Source organism: Zonotrichia leucophrys, chromosome Z (genome assembly GCF_028769735.1).
Source record: "Zonotrichia leucophrys gambelii isolate GWCS_2022_RI chromosome Z, RI_Zleu_2.0, whole genome shotgun sequence".
NCBI lineage: Eukaryota > Metazoa > Chordata > Aves > Passeriformes > Passerellidae > Zonotrichia > Zonotrichia leucophrys.
The window spans coordinates 11,300,694-11,322,670 of NC_088200.1; the positions used below are offsets into that span (position 1 = coordinate 11,300,694).

Consider the following 21,977-nt stretch of genomic DNA (forward strand, 5'->3'; position numbering starts at 1 on the left):
AGTTTGTTAAATTTGAATTTATTCCAGAAGAAACAAGTATTATTCAAAAGTCATTTGTTTGTGTTCTGGTTGCAAAAAATAGGTAAATACTAGGATAAAGCAGGACATTCTGACCATCTAGGATCAAATGAAAGGCACACTCATTCAGTCATGATTTTCCACTCAGAAATACATTTTAGGATGTTATTTAACAAACTTTAGTACAGTTGTATATGCTGAGGTATTTATATGCAGTGTTAACCTTAGCATGACTTGCAGACGTAAATTACATTTGGCAGCTGAGTATCCACCTTTGCATTCTCATAAATGGTCACATCAAGTAAGGCGGAAAATGTAATTTTTCACAATACACAATTTTTTCATGATACAAGCAAGCAAGTCTAAAGACTGAGAGGTCTGTTTTCCTGCAGGAGCAAAAGCCACTCCAGCTCCTATAGACCCAGAAGAATTAAGGAAAGAAGAACTGGCAGTTAAAATAAAGCAAGAATATTTCAGTGCCTTGAAACAGGAGGGTATGTTACTATTTGGTTACTTATATTAGTTCAGGCCCTATGGTTGATTGGATGATTGTTATTCCTAATTTGACTATGTGATTGTTATTCCTAATTTGACTAGTATGCTAGTCAATACTAACCAGAGACAGTAGGGAAAATGGATGGATAAGAAAGAAAAAGAATGAGAGTCAGTTATGTCTGGAGAAATAAGGAAATACTTTTAGTGTGGTAATCATCAGTCATTCTGTGGTAAATATACTAAGGGTGGTAAAATGATTTTCATTCCTTTTGTCTTCTGTATAATTTAATATAATTTAATTGTCATGACTAAGCAAATATTCATCCTGAGACTAAAGATTTTGCATAAGTTGTTACTCATACTTCAATATTCAATTGAATTGGATTCAGTATTTGAAATGTGTTGTTCTGGGAAAGAATGTTTTGCCATTTGCATATTTCATTGACTTTTTTTTCTCTGATTCCCTCCTCTTCAAGCAATATGGGATTCAAGCAGCAGGACATAGATTTTGTTTGTTCTTCCAAACTGCTTTATGAACAGACTCTTCGAAAACTTACATATTGTTCAGGCATTCTGTCTCTTTTTCTGTCTTACCCAATAACTTTCAAACAAAATGATTCATTTCAGCCAAAAGGAGAGGTTTGAAGAAAGAAGTCCCAAATTGAAAATGGTTTGAGAATTGTTTTTAAAGATAGGTTTAGACTAGAAGAAAGACTGTTTTGTCATTAAAGGGAAGACAGAACCCAGCTTTTATTGTTTCTGTTTGGCAACTGTTGGCAAGCCCATCATCACGTGGTACCTCTTTGGTGGGCTACCTATTGTGTAGTATTTTTTTATTAAAAATAGAGGGCAAACAGCAGTTATTGAACAAACCACAAAATCATAAGGTTTCTTTAGATCCATTTGGACCAAATGCTTGTACATCTACATCTTTGATCATGGTTTAATACAAAAGCAGTTCAAGAATAAAATTGCCAAATGAGAAGAATAGTAATACGTTGAAGATCATGCATGAACATGAATTTTAGTAATTCATTAACATGTATTTTTTTTCTCTTGACAATGCTTCATTTTCATCCTATATTTAATAAAAAACCTCAAGAACCTAAGGCTGGCTGAGCATGTTGAACACTATTTCCTATTTGCACAGGCACATAGCTGGCATTTGAGAATTATAGTTTTGCTTGCAGCTTTGTTATCCAGTTACCTTTTGGGAACTTGTGGTTTTCATTTATGCAGATACCTAGAGTCTAGCAAAAGCACTAGTTGTGTATAGTTGCTAAGTTTTTAACATTGATTTAATATTTAATTTCTCTGTTGCAACAATGTACCTTGCCTTTTATTCTGTTAGTGATAAGAGAGCAGTTTTATCAGTCGTCTATGCAGTACCTACCTCTGAAAATACAGGGAGACAAAAATTGTCATGCACTTACCTCTGTAACATACTGATAGCAGCTGCTCAAAGAACATGTACAGAAGCCACAGTTACATCAGCCTTAACTGTACTGCAGAAAAATGACTAGCCAGGCAGCAAGTATCCTCTAAGGTACTTTTAGCTAAAACAGTTAAATATGCTGTTAAATTAGGTGCTTAGATGGAGAACATTCCTCACATTTTATAAATATTATTCATTATGATTTTACCATTTAAACAGAGGCAGCCACAAAATCTCGGCTAGAACTTGTAAAAGAAAAAGCTTTAGCATTTCTTGAGGATCTAAAATTTAAAGCAGAAGAGGCTTATAAAGATATGGAAAAGTGGCTTGGATCCACCTTCTTGGAGGAAAGATCAAGGTAACATGTATAAATTTTAAACAGGATTTTTTTGGGGTCTTTTTTTTAACCTAGATTAAGGTAGTAAATACAGAAGTAATTTAGAAAAAATGTAGAAAATAATAATTTCATGTAGTGGTATCTTAGAAACCTGACTGCTTCTAACTCATTTCTTGGGTGATTAAAAGGTTCTGCTTGTAGCTGTAAGGGTAATTATCATGGTATGCTCTTTTTCTTGACTACAGGTTTAGCAGATTCCTGAGCAGACAGTCAGTTATTCCATTCAGTAGAAAGCTCTGTATCATTTCAGTAGCTTCTTTCCTGTTTTTTACACACACTGGAAAGCTCCATCTTTTGTTCTTATCACCACATATTACATTTCTCAAAATTATTTCAAGGACCATTAAAAAAAGTTCTTCACAGTTTTTTTCTGTCCTAGTAAATAAAATGTACTTGGGATCACTATAGCACTTTAGACTGTCTGACACAGAATGACCAATGTCTGAATTATTAAATGGCTTTTCCTCTCTAAAGGAAAGGAGTGACTTTGCCTTTTACAAAGTATTTCTGCCTCTACTAACTTTTGAATCATAGCTGGGACAGTGCTGCTTGATCCATGTCAGGGCATGACCAAGAAGAGAGGCATAAATGGAAGATGTGAAGGCTTTAACAGGCAATAGCTCAGATGCAAAGCTGCTTCCTTCCAGCCAGTTTTATTTGCTCTCCTGATGTGCTAACAAAGACACAGTATTTAAGGAATGTCATATCCTTTGACCTGACACTCCAAGCCAAATCTGCAAAGACATCAGCTGATGTCTGTCCCTGTATAAATTGTACTCATTGCACTCGAAGGAGGAGATTGTGCCTCTCCAGTATGCCAGCCTAGGAAGTGCTTTCGTATTTTTCCACCAGGTCTCTTCTGTGTCTTAGATCTGACTTTGTATAAATTTCCGACTGCAGTCAAAGGATTTCTTGCAGCCACAGGAAGAGTAGACTTCATAATGATTTTGGTAGTTACAGAATCCACACAGAGGGTTTGAAATTCTTACTTTAGGAAAACTTTAAAAGCATAAGCATATTAAAATTCAAAGCTATGTTGTTAACACTGTGTATTATACTCATGGGTGTCTTCATTTATGTTTTCAGTGTTGAAAGACTGGTAGAGGTTGCACGACATCATATTGAGAGTGCTAGCAAAATCTTATATGAAATGACTTTAGAAGGAACAGATTTCTTCATCAACGGTGATGTAAAAATGGTTCCTGACCCTATTCCTGACCCTGATCCTCCACCAGAATTTCAACGCATAGAAACCTCTGAAAGCAGTACTCTAACTATTTCACAACTTACAACACTTCATACACAGTTTCTGCAGCTGGCACCTAAAGGTAAGAAATTTTTTCCTTTTAACTCCCAAAGGACTGTTGATTATCTACAGAGTAATTGGGAGCTTAGTCAGTTGTCTTATTATGTATTGCTAAACATAATATTTAGTTATCTATATTGTTAAAGATTGTACTACAGTTAAAGATCCTGCTGCATAAAAAAGCAAAGTCATAGTGAGGGGATATTGAAAATGTGAAATAACAGACCAGTTGAAAGCTTTTAATGGCTTTCCTAGGGGTTTTTATTGTCAAGACTACATGTTTAGTATTCCTCTAACAGGTGTCTCAGTAATAGGTTTTCAGTACAGTGTATATCATGCTTGCTTTACTTAAATATGCAAGTATTACTTTTTTTTACTAATTGAGAGCTCAGTGAACTTAGGCTATATTATTTTAAAACACAATTTTTAAATTATCAGTATTTTCATGGAACTATTATATAGAGTCTATTATAAATATTAACCATTATGTTCTTCAAATCAATGTGTGCCTGTTGTCTGGGTGGTTTGCAAGCATTAGCTCAGACATGTAATTTTTTTTAACATGCATTTTTAAACATGCATTTTTTGTATGTCTACCCCCTAATTATGGGACCTTAAGTCTTAGGAAGCTTAAAAACTTGCAATAGTTTTTGGGACTGTATAAATGTTACAAAGTAACTTAGGTAAGGCAGTTTTAAACTGAGATGGGAAGTAGTTACATGTGTATTTGCAGAGTGTTTTATTATCAGTGTTCCATATTAAAATTATAATGTTAGTATTATTGCCACTAAGACTGTGAAATATAATGTGTAAACAAGTGCTTACAATTCAAGATCTAACTCTTCCAGTGTAATAAGGCCACAAAGGCACAATGAAGTCGAGTTTAATTCTTTATTGGGGAATTCTTTTCATGTATATTTATAGAGCAATTCCAATTTCCTTTTGCATATAAAACCACTTTAGGGAGAAAGATCTTTACAGTTTTCCTGTAGAGAGAGGCATATCATCTTATCTCTAGAGTATGAATGTGTGTGTAAGCATTTCAAAATCTCCTGTAGAGACCTCTTCTGCTGATAGTAATGCATATATAATACAACATGAAACTAAAAATCTGTATGTTTGTAATCATTTACAGTGCTATAGAAGTGAAACACAGATACCAGTTTAATTGGCATTTTCACTTAAAAGGGTTTTTTTGGTTTTAGATAATTCATGATTAAGATACTTAAAACAAAAAAAATGTCTATTGAAAACTTTAATATTCTTGACATATTTAGGACAGAACAACTATTTTCTTTGTAAATTTATAATAATTAGCAAAAAACCAATTGAAGTCTTTATCATTTTACAGTATTTCCCTTTTGACTGTATTATATTCCCTAAAATCACCCAACATTACTTGCGTGACTATCTGAAAAAGGGAATTTTTTGCCTTAGCAGTCATGAGACTGTCAAAGAATGCCGTTGCTTGTTCTCTGAGACAATGGGAAAGAATTATTGTTCAAAATAAGGTCCCATACCTGATGTAATTATCTTCTTTTGGTGACTATTACCTTTTTTGGATAGCTGAATTAGGATGGAAGGCACAAGCTATGCAAGTCATCTTTAAAATACTTCCTCCCGTCTCTTACGCATTTTTAGACTGCATAAATCACATCCTAGGTTTCCTAAGGTGATCACTTCACTTCATTATAGACTCCTTTCTTTCCTAAAACATCAGGAAAATTTTTCATAGGCTTCTGTCTCCCCTTTTTCAATAGAATGTTCAAGAGAAAATATACATCTCAGTAGTTAGTCTCTCACTGAACGAAAGGGGGAAAAACACTAAAGCACAGCAGCAGTGAAATTGTTGAACAGCATCTCTAAAGGAGATACCAAAAAGTAACAAACAAGCCCCTGCCTTGGAGAACCTCCAAACAGATCTAGATTTGCTGCCAATCATATTTTTTCTTATTCTTACCTACCCCAGCATATCTCTCAGCATTCATAGTGGAAATTCACATAAAAAAGCACACAGAGCACAGGCTATTTGACAAGTCTAAATAGAATAAATCTACCAATCTCCTTGTACTAGAATAGAAGTAGTAGTGAACAATAAATTTCCTGAAGTTGTTCTGAAAATTGGAATTTTTAGGCTTTTCTAAAGCATCATGGAGATTACATGAAGCGTATTTTTACTTAGAAATGCAAACAAAGAGCAACAAAGGAGGGGGGATTATATTAGAAGAAATTACCATGTAAACAGGTTTGTCACAAGATATTTGGTATCTGTCAAAAGGAAATATTTTCAAAATATATTTAACAAATTGCCAAAATTAAAACTAAAAGTGGGAGTGCCAGTATACTTTAATATGTTTGATATTCATGGAAGAATTCTTATGAAATAGTTTTGTGTTTCCTAGGAATCTAAAATTTTAAAGAACTACCGATTCTTCACAGACAACTTTGTGCTGTCCTGCACACTTGGCTCTCCAGGGAAGCAAATTATTCTCCATTCTAAGCACCAACGGACCTAAAAACAGCCTGTGCTGGACCTTCCTACATACTGACAGCCTTTCATTTGAGAAAAAATTTTATTTCTTGTTTTATTATTATCCCAAGTGCTGTTGTCCAAAGTCAACATGAATCTGCACTAATTAATTTCATTAACTCTTTGATGAAGTTTTTAACAATGCTCTAATATATTACCTTCAGAGTGCTTTTTCATAGGAACAGCTGTGACAACTCTTAAATGGAGCTAATAACATTCAATTTTACTATTTTCTCTCTTACAGTCTTTTTGAATGCATAGTTTTCTTATCAAAAAAATTAAAATATTCATTAGATCTCATCCCCTTTGATTCCCTTGAGCACTATGATCTTCTATAACCACATCTCTTGTCATTTCTATTAGCACACATATGGAATGTCTCAGTTTTCTTCTAAAGCTGTTTCAGAGAATGCAATTTGTGTGGTTTTGCAATACAAAGCAGATCAAAGTAGATTCAATGCCAGATTTGTTCTCTATCTCATGACTGAATCACACAAGAGCATTTTAGTTTTTTTTCTTTTTTCACAGGCATGATCCTTATGAACCTTCAGTATAATTATGGAAGTGATTCTATAATTAGATAGAACAGACACCAGTCCGGTTTAAAAAAATTCTATATCCAATAACCAAAAATGTTTAAAATGCTTTTTTATGAAACTATCAAATAGTCTGCTAAGATGTAAGCATAAGAGACAACCAATGGCCATATTGCATTGCTGTGTGTTTTCAAATTGTGAACTTGTGAATTGAATTTTACAGTATTGGTAGATTTGGAGCAGACTGTTATAATAAAGTGTGCATGTAGCTCAGCTGAAATTTTTTGATGTAATTTTTTTTTTGAGTCAGGATTATAGGATGACCTTGGATAATGTCTACAGATTATGCTTTCTTTCCCCAAGCACTATTGTTGTAGAAACAATTGAAGAATAGTAATTGCCTGACTTTGATGCAAATAGAGACTGAATTCCATACGAGAGCATAGGAATAGTTTTGTCATCTCTAACTTACATCTTTTGAAGACTATTTACCTTCAATGTATTTTTTTGAGACTTGAAAATATGAAAGTTTTAAGTCTGTGGACAGAGGAAGTATCTCTTTTTAGGTGAAAACTTAGTAATTCTACCACTAGTTTAATTTATATCTCCTGTTATGTCTCTTACTAAGTCATGTATGGTATTTAATTTCAGAAATTTGTGGAACATATTTAACATGTTTGTATATGTTTCTGTGCATTTGAATATATACTATATACTATATATATATATATATATATATATATATATATGATTTGAAGATTTCGGTCAGCATGGCAGAGGATCTCACCCCTCACTACATCTCTGCAGCAACTAAAATACCTTAATTCTCAGTGCTTCTAAGTTTAAAATCCCAATTCTTGCCAGTTAGCAAAGATGGGACATATAGCAGCACCAGTAATAATTAGTGAGTATGCAAATTGTACAAATATTTACAAGTGAAATTGACTGTAGGGAGTGATGAGTCTGTCAACTTGGATGAAAAGTATCATGTCTTTGAGACTCCTATCTTTTTCACATAAGGATAGAAGTATCCCATATTACTACCTTTTAGAGTCTTTAAGTTAAAAGAATATAATTCAGCCTTCAGGGTTTATTTCACTCATTCATACGTATGCAATTGCTACAGAGTCTGGTGTATAATTTGCAAGGGATTATTATCCAAATCTTTAGTCAGGAACTGCTATGGAAACATTTTTCTCATTGAAAATAGAAGGGAATATTAATCTGTTCAAATGTTTTGACAAAATTTGATGATGAGGGAATAAATGGTAACATAATTGTCATCTCTAGTATAAGTTTACAATCTCTTAATATTTTGTTAGCTGTGTAAGTGTATAATCTGAATGTTTAATAGAGACTTACTACTTCATCACTTTATGGAAATATTTTTATACAGTGCCTATAGAAAATACTCTGCTGACTGGGGTATTGTTAAGAAATAGTCTCTTTTGTATATCTGCCTTAGTAACAGAGGGATAGTGATTGCTCTTTAAATGTCACAGGTTCCATTTAAAATGTCACAGTCCTGGTTCACAGGGTCTAGTGTAAACTTAAGCTGTTGCCATTTATCATGCGCCTTATTAAATGTTTTGGGGTTTTTTTCTGTTTTCAGTTTCACTAATGGTCATAATATCTTCACTAAATAGTTTTTTTGCTTTTTTTTGAAGTTCTGCACTGTTTATTGAAACATATGAAAGCTTGCTAGTCACTATGTGTATCAGGGAATGATACTGCCTTTTAACAATATTTTAATGAAAAATAATTCTACCTAATGTAGCTTTTCCAACATTGGTTTTCTTCTTGATTTCATTTGATAACAAACTTAATATGAAGAAGTTGCTTCATAAATTGCTTCCTATGTAGTACAGGCTGGCTTCCTTTTGTATCCACCTTTCTATGGCATCACTGCAACAGATCCCACCTTTTTCTATATTCCCAGTTTCTCCATGTCAATTAAAAAAAAATGTTGGAAACACTGAAGTCCAATCTTACAGGGAATATTATCCCTGATGGTGGATCACAGGTCTATTCTGATCCCTATTTCCCTAATCACCAGCACATTTCCACAGATTTCCTTATGCCTAAAAAGAAGCAGGAGGCACTCTAGAGGTGTTAAAATGTTTTGTCCCTTATACCCTTTTTACTTCTCAAGTTGCAGGTCCAGCTTTCCAACCCTCCACCTCTTTTTCACCTTACCTTGTGATTTTGTGTCCGCCTAAGTTTTTTAATCTTTACTGTGTGTTAGGAATATTTCTCTTTTTCTTTGCAGTTCTGTTTATGGTACCTGGGCACATGTCAGAAAAACCTCCTGGGACAGTTCATTTGGCTGTCCATGTGGACCACAGCTGCTACCTCAGATTTTAGGTTCTTTACAAGAATCATTCACATTGGAAATGTATTTAAACTGCATGTTCCTTACTTCTCATATTAATATTATGGTCTTTCAGGATGCTTAGAGTAGAATGGAAAAAACTGTCACTTTTTTCAACAATGGGAGCAATCCATTCCCACAAATCATATAGTATATATATATATAAAAATTTCATCCTTCTTTTAAAGTAGAAAAGAGTGGCATACAAAAACTCTTTTTCTCAAGACCTTTTAAAGCACTAGAAATAGCATTTCTCTCTGTGATTAGTTTTATGTACTCATTAATTTTGGTTCTTGACGTACACAGCACAGTAAGGAGAGTCAGATTTTAAGTCATCTGTAGGGTGTTACTTTTGTTATTTCCCAGTGCACAAATAGATTTCCCACTTTATTGCTTCCATCCTGCATGCATTTTCTCTTGCTTATTTATTGCTTTCTTTTCAAAGACCTATAATTATGGCAATGGTGCACTAAAAGAATCACCAAATTGCTGGCCAAAAGTAGGAGATAAATGGGATCTAGAAATACAATTTTTAAAATGTCAGTCTATGGGATTTGCTCCTACAAAACACAAGATTGACTATCTTCAGAACAACTGGGGAAAAGTTCAGAACGATCTCAGAGCATTAAGAACGCATATACAGTTCTGAAAGCAGTAATAATATCATTTGCAGGCATGCACATTTTAAGAAGATCATGTCAGCTACTACATTAAGCATCTTAGGCATTCTGTTTCAGGTTTTTGATTATGTATTTACAGACTTGCTCCAAGTTAACATTTCTGCTAATGCCAGGTATGAATGGACATTATAATAAGTTTATAGTAAGTGACTTCAGCAGTATTTTCTGGAGATGTTTTGACTAAAGGACCATTCTGAATTCCTCTTCATAACTTTGCTCTTCCCTGTTTCAAAAATAGCATTGGTGCTGCGGCACTTCATGGGTTGCATACTCTGACAAACTTCTAATAATCAAAATCAAAACTGACCATTTCTTACAAGAATCCTTGGTAGCCTTCAATTGATTTAAGAGTAGGTCTGCTTTCCTTGTTCTCTTTCATGGTTGTTCATTTCAAGTCACACTCTAGTTCCAAATTAACAAGATAAAAATGGACTAAAAAATAAAATATACAACTGATATTTTATCAAATAAAAATTATTTTATATTTAGTTGTTTCTTTTTAAATTATAGCCATAAAAGCACTGAAGCAATTTAAAAGCAAGACTAATTCTTCTAGCAACAGAGAAGTTGGTGACAGAGGGAAAGAGAAGAAAGATTTGGAACGTCAGAAAACAAAGAGGAATCATCAGTTTCCAAAAATGTGGCTAACAAAATACTCCTGGTTAAAATATGATGAAGAAAGAGGAATAATGTTTTGTGTACCATGTCGTAAACATAATGTGGATTTGGGGGAAAATATCCATAATTTTTGTTCTGGCACTGATGACTTCAAACTTGAATTTATAAACACACACCAGAGTAGTGAAGCTCATGCTTGGGCTACCTGCATGGAAGCTGCCAGTTCTGCTTCACCAGATACAGCTTCTGCTGAGCAGATGTTGAAGAGCATGAACTCCATAACATTGGGTAGAGTAGAAAATATTTTTAGAAGATATCAGGCTATTGCTAAATCTGGCTCTCCCTATACAGACCCTGATGGAATGGGCAAACCACATAAAATTTAACATGACCTTTCTCAGGCATGCCCTTCTGAAGACTTCCCTACAGAGGCAGAACAGATCCATCTTCCCATTCCTGATTATTAATTGCATGAATTAGTCTTCCCATAACAAGTACTCTTACAGACAGGATGTGATTAGTACGCTTCACAGCTTGAACTACTTTTTATTTCCCTGTAAGAATATTTTTAAGGGTTGCCATAAGATTACTCTATCTTGATTTTTTTAGTCTAGGAGCTGAGAATGAGTATGGTTTAGAGAATATTTACTTTCATAATTCTACATATTCTAAATGTGCCTTTCTACTTAATAATTTCAAAAGGTAAAGCATACCAACAGAATAGATTTCTACCATCAAGGAAATAGCAATGATTTATATCAAAAAATAGCTAAAATGAAATCATTAAAGATCCTTCTTGGTTCCTCCGACAGCAAATGAGGATTTACTACAGGTAGTTTGGGAGAAATTAATATGAGGCTGCTCACCTTTGAATCAATCATGTGCTAAATCAAGATAACTCTACTTTCAATTTAAAATGTATGTAGTAATACCAGTACCCCACACCCTACTGTACTTTCCACTCTGCTCTGTACTGTATGCTATGCTGTACTCTATCACACAAATGCACACATATATGTACGTGCAGTCTCTTTGGTGTTTTGCATAGATGTTCATGCTTCTTCTGGGTATAAATAATGTGTCAGAAATGGAGTAGGTTTTGAAGGAATGCCTCATTAAAGCATATTGGTCCGCTCCAGTAGAGTTAATTTGTGTCAGAAATAGAAATCAGTACTGTGCATTGTATAAAATATCTGAACTTGTGATTTCACAGTCAAAAAAATATGTTTAGATGTACTTTGCCTAATAAGCAACAGGGTATATATTTCATGGATTACCTTATTAAATATGTGGCTTGCTATATATTAGAATTGTGGATTCAAGAATTTTCTTTCAAATCACATAATACCAAGAGAGTTCTTTTCCCTCAAAGTTTTCAGATGGAGATTTCTAACTATGTTGAGATTAGAAAAAGTTTGAAAATGTGTCCTAAGGATGTCCAACAGGTGAAAACAAAAAAAAGAAAGAAAGAAAAACCAAAAAATGGTGGTTCTGTATCTGTAACACTAAACTCACCTCCACGATGCAGGGCAGGGGCATGTTTTCTCATACTCTTCATCCATGAAACTAGTGGAATTCCTTCCACCTCACATCTCAGGAGTTATATTCTAAGCCTGTGATTATTCGTGCTGCTTTCTTTTGGGCAATCTTTAGTTTACATCCATCCTTCTTGATCTGGAATTTCTGAAGTTGTATTATAGCAGAGGCCTTAACATCTGGAAAAAAAAGGATTATTTCAATGACTTCCCATGTACTTTCTCATATTATTGTAGTCTGCTATAATCCTTAGAGACTTTTCTGTAGAAATTTTACTTTAGCAGTAAGATTCCCTTTGGGACATTCGTTCAGTTCATTATGTCAGCCCAGTGGGGCACTTGACATTTATCTTTATTAGATAGTGTCCTTTTATTCTGGAGTTTATCTCAAATTTTTAAAGTTCACTTTGAATTCTAATCTTGTTCTCCAATGTGCTAGCAGTCTGCTGCTGAATTGTTTTATGTACATTGCAATAAATGTATCAATTTGTGCAGTCCATTTCCAGAAAGTACTTTGATCTGTTTCTGGTGAAACTTACCTACTGACCCTGATCATCTCTCCAGGTTTTCAAAATCTACATGAATACTGATTCTTTTTACAAGATGCCCGCTGCTCCTTCTAATTAAAAATGTTTAATTTTCTATTCAGTCTCCTACATTATTCAACTGAAACTTATTAGGTTTGGTTTCTTTTATTTTGTACTTATAAAAGGATTTTGTAAAGAGCATACCTGTTTTGAAATGAATCTTTCTAAGTGGAAAAAGCCAGTTCTGGGAATTGTCTTCCTTTTTCCTTCCTAGGGGACATTATTTTCTTTCACTGCTTGCAGTGTACCATTTGCAGACGCCAGTATTCTTTTCTGGGTACCATCTGTGTTGCTGCCTACTCTCAGCATCTCTTCATGATTATGGAGCACTGATAGCCCTTGAGATTAAATGATGAATCACCTATTGTCTGGTATTGTAATCAGATACTCAAAACCAGTTCTGTTCTCTGTGATATATTCCCAAATCCACTAAGTCTAAACAAAGATCCTAAAAACACAGTGATGAACATATTTCATCCCTCATGTTTATGTGGGATTTCTTCTGAGACTCCCTCCTTTCTCCTACATATATCAGTAAGGAGGAATTAAGTTGGTCCATTTGGAGCTACTATAACTTTGGAATTATCCCTCATCACATGTTTCAGGAGGAGGTAGTAAAGTAAAAGAAATAGCCCTACATCACATCAGGAATTCCATAGTTAATATAAACAATTACATAGTTTATGTAAATTGTGATTTAGATTGCAATCCTTTAATCCCATCTCAGACATTAGTTTTGCAAGTTCTTGAAATTCTATGTCCCTCAGATACTTTTAGCGTATGTTTCTGAAGTCATGTAGCTTCAAAAAAGTGATATTAGGATATTAGTATCCTTTTAGAATTCTGTGAAGAAAATCAAAATTAAATTTCTTTTCAGGAAGTCAGAAAATGATAAGACATACAGGAACTACATCTTTTATTGTCATGTAAAGAGATCATGGTGGGAATTGAACAGTTTAAAACATAAGATAGTGTGACAGAAAGCCAGTGATCAAATGGAAAGGGAAATGTTTAGCAAAAATTATTAGCTGGGCTCTTTATGATAAAGCACTGGTAGTGCAAAGAAGATGTAAAAATTTTCCCTGATGTTTTTTGTTGTTCACTGGCTTCTTCATGCACCCTAGCCTGTTTTCCCTGTGAATCACTAAAATGTTACCTGGCTTATGGAATCTTAGAGGAAATGTCCCAGTAATGATGGTCCAGTGATGCAGACTTAATTGTGCTATATGAAAATAATCTGATTCCTGAGGATTGAATTTTTCATGAAAAAAACAAATTTCTCTTTACCCTAAATTGATTATATTAGCAATCCAAGGTGCTTCAGAAAACAGCCCATGATATGCTGTTCTTCTAAAAACATCTTTATAGAAGATGTTCTTTCTCAATGCAGATAACTCAAAAACTTTCAAGACATCAGAACACTATTACCAGTCTGACAGTATTTTTTCCCCAGCTTTTGCTTTCATGCTAAAATTTGGGGGAGGATATGAAGGCTTCAAGTCCAGGTGTTTCTCCCTTCCTTCTTTCTGTCCCAACAGACCCAAATCTATTTTTGTCTTCTTCTCTCCAAGTTTATATACATGTAGGATTTCTCTGCTGTATTAAGATGTGCTGAGGCCATTAATCCTAGTTTTCCTGATTGGAGATAAACAGGTCTACAGAGATGCAGACTATTCATTCAAATTGGCAACTTGATTTTGAATAATGACACAATGAAATTAATACTCAAGCAGGTTATTTATATTCCTATCACATATCTTTTTCATAAAATTTAATTTCGTGTCACTGTTTCACTTTAAACAAAGTTTCTTAGCCATAGAATGTGCACAGCTTTGCCTTTTCAAATGGACAAGAAGTTTGACTGGAAAAAGGAAAAAAAAATTAAGTCTTCCCAGCATTTCACTGATTGTGTTTGCTTTTAAAGGTAATCTGAAAAGTCCTGTTTTGATGCCATGGAATTGATCACAACCTGACCAAATAGGCTTTGTGTCTCAAAATTTAAATAGCTTGAAACTTATTTTACATTTTTTTGTTGTTACTGCAGAGGTTTTGCAGTGAACTCTCAGTGACCCAGCACAGTCAGTTTCTGAAATAAGAGATTAATTTCTGTTTTTAATTTTTTTTTTACATAATTTTGTGCTTTGATTCCATGAAGCACAAAATTTGAATTTTCTGTTTGCTCATAAGCAAATCTATTCCTGCTTTAAAAAATCTACTCCTGCTGCACTTAACTGATTTTTTCTTAGGATTGCTTTAAAAATAAAATTAACAGAGCTATTTCTAACTCCCACATATGAATTCGGAGAAGCTTTTCAAACAGTTGAATTTTGTTTCAGAATTCAACAGACAACCGTGCATGTTTTCTACCCTATCCTCTAGTTTACGCTTGCTTTAAAGAGGGAAGATGGATTTATGATTGATTAAAATAAAGCAAAGTGGAAGAAAATGTTGGCAGGTATTCAGTACACATAACTGAGAGATTGGTGTCTGTGAATGTTCATTAACTGTCAATGCAGACCATGTGAGGATAGATTAGTGATCTTAATGCAGATCAGGACAAGTACCAGAAGAATTGCAGTGCAGTGAAATATTTTAAGTTTTGCTATTAGATGGGTCACATATGATTAATTTTAAATAAGGAGATTTTATGTTTGGTTTGGAAAATATTAGCATTATCTATAGTGCATAATAGGAAAGTAAGTAACTTTCTCATATTGCCGTTAAATTTTTTAACAGAAGAGGTCTATCTAAAGTCTAAACATATTTCTATATTGATTTTTATTAGGTTTTGTACTAAAGAAAGTATTTATTGAAACTGTTAGTGGCTTGGTTAATTTGAATCTTGGAATAAATTGCTACCCTGATGCATGGAAGAACTTAACATTTGCAGATGTAAGTGAACCCCTATATTCTCTTCAACTGGGGTATTGGTTTGTGTAGAAGATGCAGCATTGTCCTTAGTATGAAGCATTGCCCTTAAAATGAAGATAATAATATTGTAGGATATTTTCCGTTTTTCTTTAAAATTCTTCAGTTTTACTAGGGAAGGATTGTGGAAGTCACAGTGCCGGACATTTTGTCAGCACTTTATTTATTTACAATTTGCAAGTTAAATCAGTTCTTAAGACACCATCCAAGGTTTTCTGATTAGGAAACATGAAAACTTTCAAATGCTCCATACTGAATTAATTTCTCTTTCAGATTCAATCAGATGTAGGTAAACCTACAGATTGAAAATATTTACTTGGGTTAGCATCTTTTAATAACTATTTCTCACAGCAAACCATGATTTGCATTAAGATTTTAATTGGATTTCACATGATTTCATCACTTATTAATATATTCTCTACACAGATGAAGTGCATGAGTAAAACATTTTAATGTTAAAGTGGTATAGTTCCAGTAATTTAAGTGAAAACTAAGCACATCTGTCATCTTTAATGCATAAAACCTAATCTCAGCACAGGAAATTAATTATCCAAGGAAAGCTATCAGTCAAATATTCTCTATTAATAGACCAAATGGGCATGTATTCCATGTTCTGTATTCTTTGAGAACTTTCAGTGTTAATAAATCTTACCTTTATTTAAATAATAGAATTTTCTTTCCTTAAAAGGACCAGTTTTAAATGAAACTTTAAAATTTATCATAGAAGCATGAGCTTACTTAAAAAAGGAAATTCTCAAGCCCAAATAAATGCCTATTTGGGCGCTCAGAGTGTTTATTTAGAGCAATATCCACTGCACATGGCAGTTGGCACACAGTGGCCTGTGGCCTATTTTGTTTTGTTAAAACTCACTGCAGAACCTTGTTCATCCTGTCCAGGAAGTACCTAAGGATACATAGGATATCAAAAGACTGTTTACGTACACATTTGACAATATTTACTGTTTTGGTTTTGTAGTTAGAAAAACTGGCATGTGAATTCACGGTGAACTCACATCTCACTGACTGGCGCAGATTCTTGCTGGCAGCAGCGCAGCCTTGGCCAGTGCCGTCTGTGACACAGCTCCTCCAAACACTGCATGGCTTCAAGTCTCTTGATGTCACTGGATCAGGCTTCGTTACACAGGAACACTATTTACAGGTTATCAGCCTTTTAATTTTTCAATCAAAATTTATTTTGTTGAACTCCCTGAACTGAATGATATGTTGTTTGGCTTAGTCCCCTTGAGAGACTCAGTCTGAATTTTAAGTGCTTTTGGTCTGAGGGAGCTTTGTAGTGAAAAGTGTTTTCAGGAACTTGATGGCCTAATATGTATCTTGTCTATAGTTCCACAAATCAGGCTAATTAAACATACTTTAAACTTGATTTTCCTACTTTTACCGTAAATTAATCTCAAGTGAAACTCCTTTCTGTTTTAAAGAAACCATTCTGTGTGCACTTTGATGACTATTAACTTACTTGACACTGAATAAGATAATTTGCTCCAAGCAAAAGTAAGGATTCCAGTTTCATCTCATCAGCTGCATTTTAATTAAATGTTTCTAGATTTTTTCCAATAATTAATTTTCTCAAGATCATTCTTCAAGCCTTGAATACATGGAAAATCATAAAATTCTTTGATCATTTTTCTGAAGACAACTTCTGTTTGAATTATGACATAGTTCAGCAAGGTTTTTCAGAAAGAGTATTATGAATACATTTTTGTTTCTTCAGCAAAATTCTGCTAATTTTCACTTACTTTTACTTTTCATTTTACTGCTGGTTCACTCTCTTGGCTATACTAGCTGTAAGTATCATATATATACACATATAGATGTGTGTAGATATTCCAGTTTTGCCAGTTTCTGGTTTTGTTTGATATTAAATATAATTTTCCAACACTTCTGAACAAATTTCATAGAAACTTTATTGTAATTTGTTCTCCACTCACCTAGCATTAGTTTTTAAAAAAGACTAAATAAAGGCTGCGTTAGTCCAGAGGCCTGTAGTTTTCAGACTTTCTTTAATTAATTTAAAACTTCCAGGAGCACCTGCCAATCCCTTCCCACCACAGACTTTCTAAGAAACAAACTCTGCAAGGCCAGAAAACCCACAAAAAATACAGGTCTATGTGCATTTATTTTTTCTATTGTTGTAAGTTTTGCTGAAGAGTTTACAAATAAGCTAGCAGTTACAAGACATGCAGACTGAGAATGTACATTTTTATCATAGGATCCTATTTCAAGTATAATATTAACCAAGCACTTAATTTAATCACTTCAGTATTACAAGGCAGTAAATATGCAGTGAACAGCTGGTTTGAATAACCTTCCACTGGGAATTTGAGCTGCTTCACCTGTCCTCTCTCTTTGCACCTACACTGTGAAACTACACAGTGCTAGGGCCCATCTCCAGGTAATGGTGGTGGGTTGTCCCTGCTGTGATGTTGTTTGTACAGCCGGGTGTGGTTTCACACAGGGGAATTTTTCTGTTGGAAGTTTGTTCATACCTATCCAGATCTAGCTGATCCTTCCTATGTCTAGAGTCTAGTACTACGGAATTGGTTCTGAGCACTTTTAATTTACAGTTGTAGCTCTGTCTCTCTAGGACTCTTGGTCATCTTGTTTGGAGCAGGCAAGCATGGGGAGAGCCGTGGCTCCATCCTTCATCATACTGAATTGTATGGACAGTTTCTTCTAAAAGTAAAGTCTGGACAAAAGCTGTAGGGATTAGCGAAGGATATACTCAAAGGAAGAAATCAGAGCATGCATAGAAACTCCATATCATATTATGCTTCTTCAGCAGCATAGATTTACAACTGCTTAGTTAATTTTCAATTTTTTCAAAAGCATACATTCACTTCTATCCTATTTGATTTTCAGTAACTTCTCAAATATCTGTTACAACATACAAACAACAAATTATAATTATTGTCGTCATTGTATATGAATAACAAATTCAGTTTGATTAAGTCCAGAAGTTAGGCTCTTAGTAACCTGTGTGTTGAACAGCTAGAGTATAAAGACTACCTTATTTCGGTGTGTGAAAATAAACAAACGTATTTATTTATTTATTAAATCAGGTGGGCTTATGGTTTAATGGAAACGAAGATCTAAGCATAACAGAAAGTTGTGAAGAACCTGAGTCTTCAGAAAGGCTAAAACACCTCACAGAGGTAACTGAAAACATAGATATTTCGAAAAAAATCACTATTCAAACATGATAGGTCTCATTTTAGAATTTTTTGGGTCTCTTTTTTTCAATAAGTGCTGCATTTTTTTTGATTTTTTTTTTCAGGTCAAGTGGTGCTTCAGAATAATGTAGAGAGGAATCCAAGAGTCAGCCCTGAGCATTCTAAATCATAGTCTGCTCAGAAAGACTTAATTACTCCTATTCTTTTTTGAATGACATTAATTTTGCTACACAGCAACCAGCTTTGTAAAGAATGGGAGGCAAATGATCATTGCATCTGAGCACGTAGATTTTTCCATGAAAGAGGAGGCTAATAATAATCTGAATATAAATAATGCTTTGAACATATTTGTCATGATACAAGGTTTTATTAATTTCTATCTTTTCTGCGAAACTCAATTTCTATTTCCTTGAATTACTTAACGCACATTTATGATTTATCGCAGCCTTGATTTGCACAGTCTCAACATGCTCTTAAGTATAGTAGCTCTTATTAGCTGTACTGTATTATTACTGTATTTCATGCTTTTCTCTACAGTCCTTGATTTGTATTTCATTTAAATCCACTTACAGAACTTAATTTGCTTATTTTTGCCCTTTTATAGTTTTTCTTCCATTTATTTGCGGATACCAAAAAAGACCCTGCTCTGCTGAACTATATTGAGATGCTGCTTTATTTCGCCTCCCACTCTGATCCAGTTGAAGGTGTATACAGAGCACTTAGCATTGTTACTGGAGCATATATTCACAGAAAAAGGAAAGCTTCCCTTCCATGTGTGGTAAAATATCACAGAAAAATACTAGAGAATAGTAGTAGTACTTTCAATTTATAAATTGCCCAGCTGTCTCTATATTTGCTTATCCTGGGTAACTCCAGTCCTTATAAGTAGTCTCACTGAATAGGAACATTGCATTGGTTATAATACTCAGAAGGATTCTTTCAAAGGGCTGGAAATTTGCTTGCCATTAATGAAAGTTTAAGATACTTACTGGTGATTACTCCTTGTGCATATGAATGGAAGTAATTATTTTGCTTAATTGACCAGCCATCAGTCCCTTGGAATTAAACAGCAGTATGACTTACAGTAATGTTATGTCATGATGTAAGACCTAGTCTTACTTTATTTTCCACTTACTTTATTATTGCTGGTCTTACTTTATTTTCCACTCCGTTTCTTTGGGGTATTCAGACACATTTTTGTTGTGTTATTTCCAAGTGTTTAGGTTTATCTGTAAACCAGAAGGTTTAATAATAATTTGTTTCATACAAAATAATTTTAAAATTACTTTTTCAGACATGATGAATGCATTGTTAATTCAAACAAAACTCATCATTTGAACATTATTAGTATTTCTGTAGTATGTTTTTATTATTAAAGTCTTAAAACTGGAATAGTCCACTGCATGCATCAGTTACTGATTAGTGAATACTTATATTTATTGAAGTATAAGTCATTTTTTGAGACATAAATTATTTATCTGTACACATCTTGGAAAGAGGTTGCTGCTCAAGATAATAAAATTATTCATTGCCCTGTTGCAACCACAGTGACTCCAGCAATTGCCCAGAACTTAAAGTAAAATTGAGATCTCTAGAAAGAGCATAGAAAAGGCATCACTTTACTACACAGGGTAATAATATACATTTGCAAAATAGCATTTTGTGATTTAAATGACAGAAGTTACTATACTTCCCTGTGTTTTGTTTGGCACAACAGAGTTTTTGTACACTGGAGTGACTGAATGAGACAATAAGACAGTAAGACTTTCCACATTTCATAGGAAGGAGAGCACAGAATTCTCCCAATTAGATACTGTGGTAATAATTTCCTATATTTTGGTGAAAAGTTCTAGCTATCATCTCATTGGATATAAAGCTACACAACCTGTTCTCTTCTTTGCCATTTTCTGCTTGGTTTCGTCTGTTTGGTTGGAGTTTGGTAGTATATAAGTAAGAGACTGGCATTATCATCTCTGTGTCAACAACTTCTTAGGGCTGCGAGTCACAAGTGAAGGGGAGCATTTGCCTTCAGCCCAGAATTAACTGGATCTCTAAGGAGAAAGAGATGTCCCATCTAACCTGAGCATTGCCTCACGCCTGCTTTCTCACTCAAGGCATTGGCTCTGTGAATCTGAGCTCTGTCTGATGTATGTCCCACAGTGTATTAAATAGACAGATAGTGTGCCTAATTCACCTTGGAGAGTCCCTCAGAAACCTAGGAATATCCAAGAATTAGATGTTAAATGAATCTTGCTTGTATGGATTCTCTTTGACTTTGTAGTTGTCTAGGCTGGTGTACAGAATCACAGGATTGATTTTAAAACATAATTTTAATATTTTCTTTTTTAATATTTTCATTTTTAAAATATTTTTTCTTATGCCTTGTGTTCCATGCCTATGCACTTAAATGATAATATTGAATATGGACAGAAGGCAACAAAAGAAATCCCATATCACTGAAGTAAAGGAGTTTTCTCTATAGACTTTAGTAGAGCCAGTATTTCATGAAGGTTATTCCACAAACACAAGGGGGCAAAAAGGAAATGGTGCATTGATATTGTGTCAGGTTTGAGGGAAGCTCCATCAAATACAAAGGGTCCTGAAGACATCCAAAGTGGTTTCAGCATCAAATTAAGAACCCAAATCTTTCCCTGTGGCTGTTTACATGTAATCTAAATATCCCAATTCTCACTGCAGGTACTGGAAATTTAGTAAATATTATCAGTAGAACATTCATCGGTGAATATAAAGAGCTATCTGACTCATCTCTAGGAAGTTTTACACCTTAGGTAGCTGGTTCATACATATCCACTTACGGAGCTTCACCTGATTTGCCTCTTTTTCTTGTTCTGTGCTAGTAATTGTAACATCATCTCATTGGTATCTGCCTGCAGAAATACGTCTGAAGCCTTCATGTTGTTAAGAGAAGCTCAGACTCACATATTCTTGAGACTTCTTTTACAAATTTAATTTTAAGTCTAAAGAATGTTATTATTGGTTGTGTAGGTCTCATAGCTCAGTGTAAGTAATGCGATGACAGACCAAAAACATTCAGTGCTGATATTTTTGTAATCTTGGTTACTGTGTGTTGAAAAGACTGCAAATGACTCTACTTCTCCTGTGCACAAAATGAAATGTATTAAGGCCCAAGGCACTAGCACAGGTGTGACTGAACCTCAGCAGTCTCTCCCTCCTAATGAGGAAATAAATAGTTTGTTCAATTAAATGCAATTTTCTGTTGCTACTGGTTAGTCTACATTGTGACGTAATCTAGTCAAAGCACTGTTCACCTATGTGAGGTCCTTTCTCATCTTTGTGTTCAAAAATCTCCTCAGCAGGTTTTTTTTGTT

The 21,977-nt window shown here is 34.2% G+C and overlaps 1 protein-coding gene across 6 annotated transcripts in view; it reads left to right on the top strand.

Annotated features, from left to right (window-relative positions):
* Positions 1 to 21,977, top strand: part of SPEF2 (sperm flagellar 2) — a 74,500-nt gene that overhangs the window by 45,894 nt on the left and 6,629 nt on the right. For 3 of the 6 annotated variants that reach the window (XM_064735458.1, XM_064735459.1, XM_064735462.1), the window contains 7 exons: positions 411 to 512; positions 2,168 to 2,306; positions 3,432 to 3,673; positions 15,294 to 15,400; positions 16,413 to 16,595; positions 18,517 to 18,609; positions 19,232 to 19,405. In XM_064735458.1, the coding sequence (XP_064591528.1) occupies positions 411 to 512; positions 2,168 to 2,306; positions 3,432 to 3,673; positions 15,294 to 15,400; positions 16,413 to 16,595; positions 18,517 to 18,609; positions 19,232 to 19,405 (1,040 nt within the window). Of the gene's footprint in view, positions 1 to 410; positions 513 to 2,167; positions 2,307 to 3,431; positions 3,674 to 15,293; positions 15,401 to 16,412; positions 16,596 to 18,516; positions 18,610 to 19,231; positions 19,406 to 21,977 lie in introns of those variants that run through there. The other 3 variants (XM_064735463.1, XM_064735461.1, XM_064735464.1) reach the window with 3 other exon arrangements.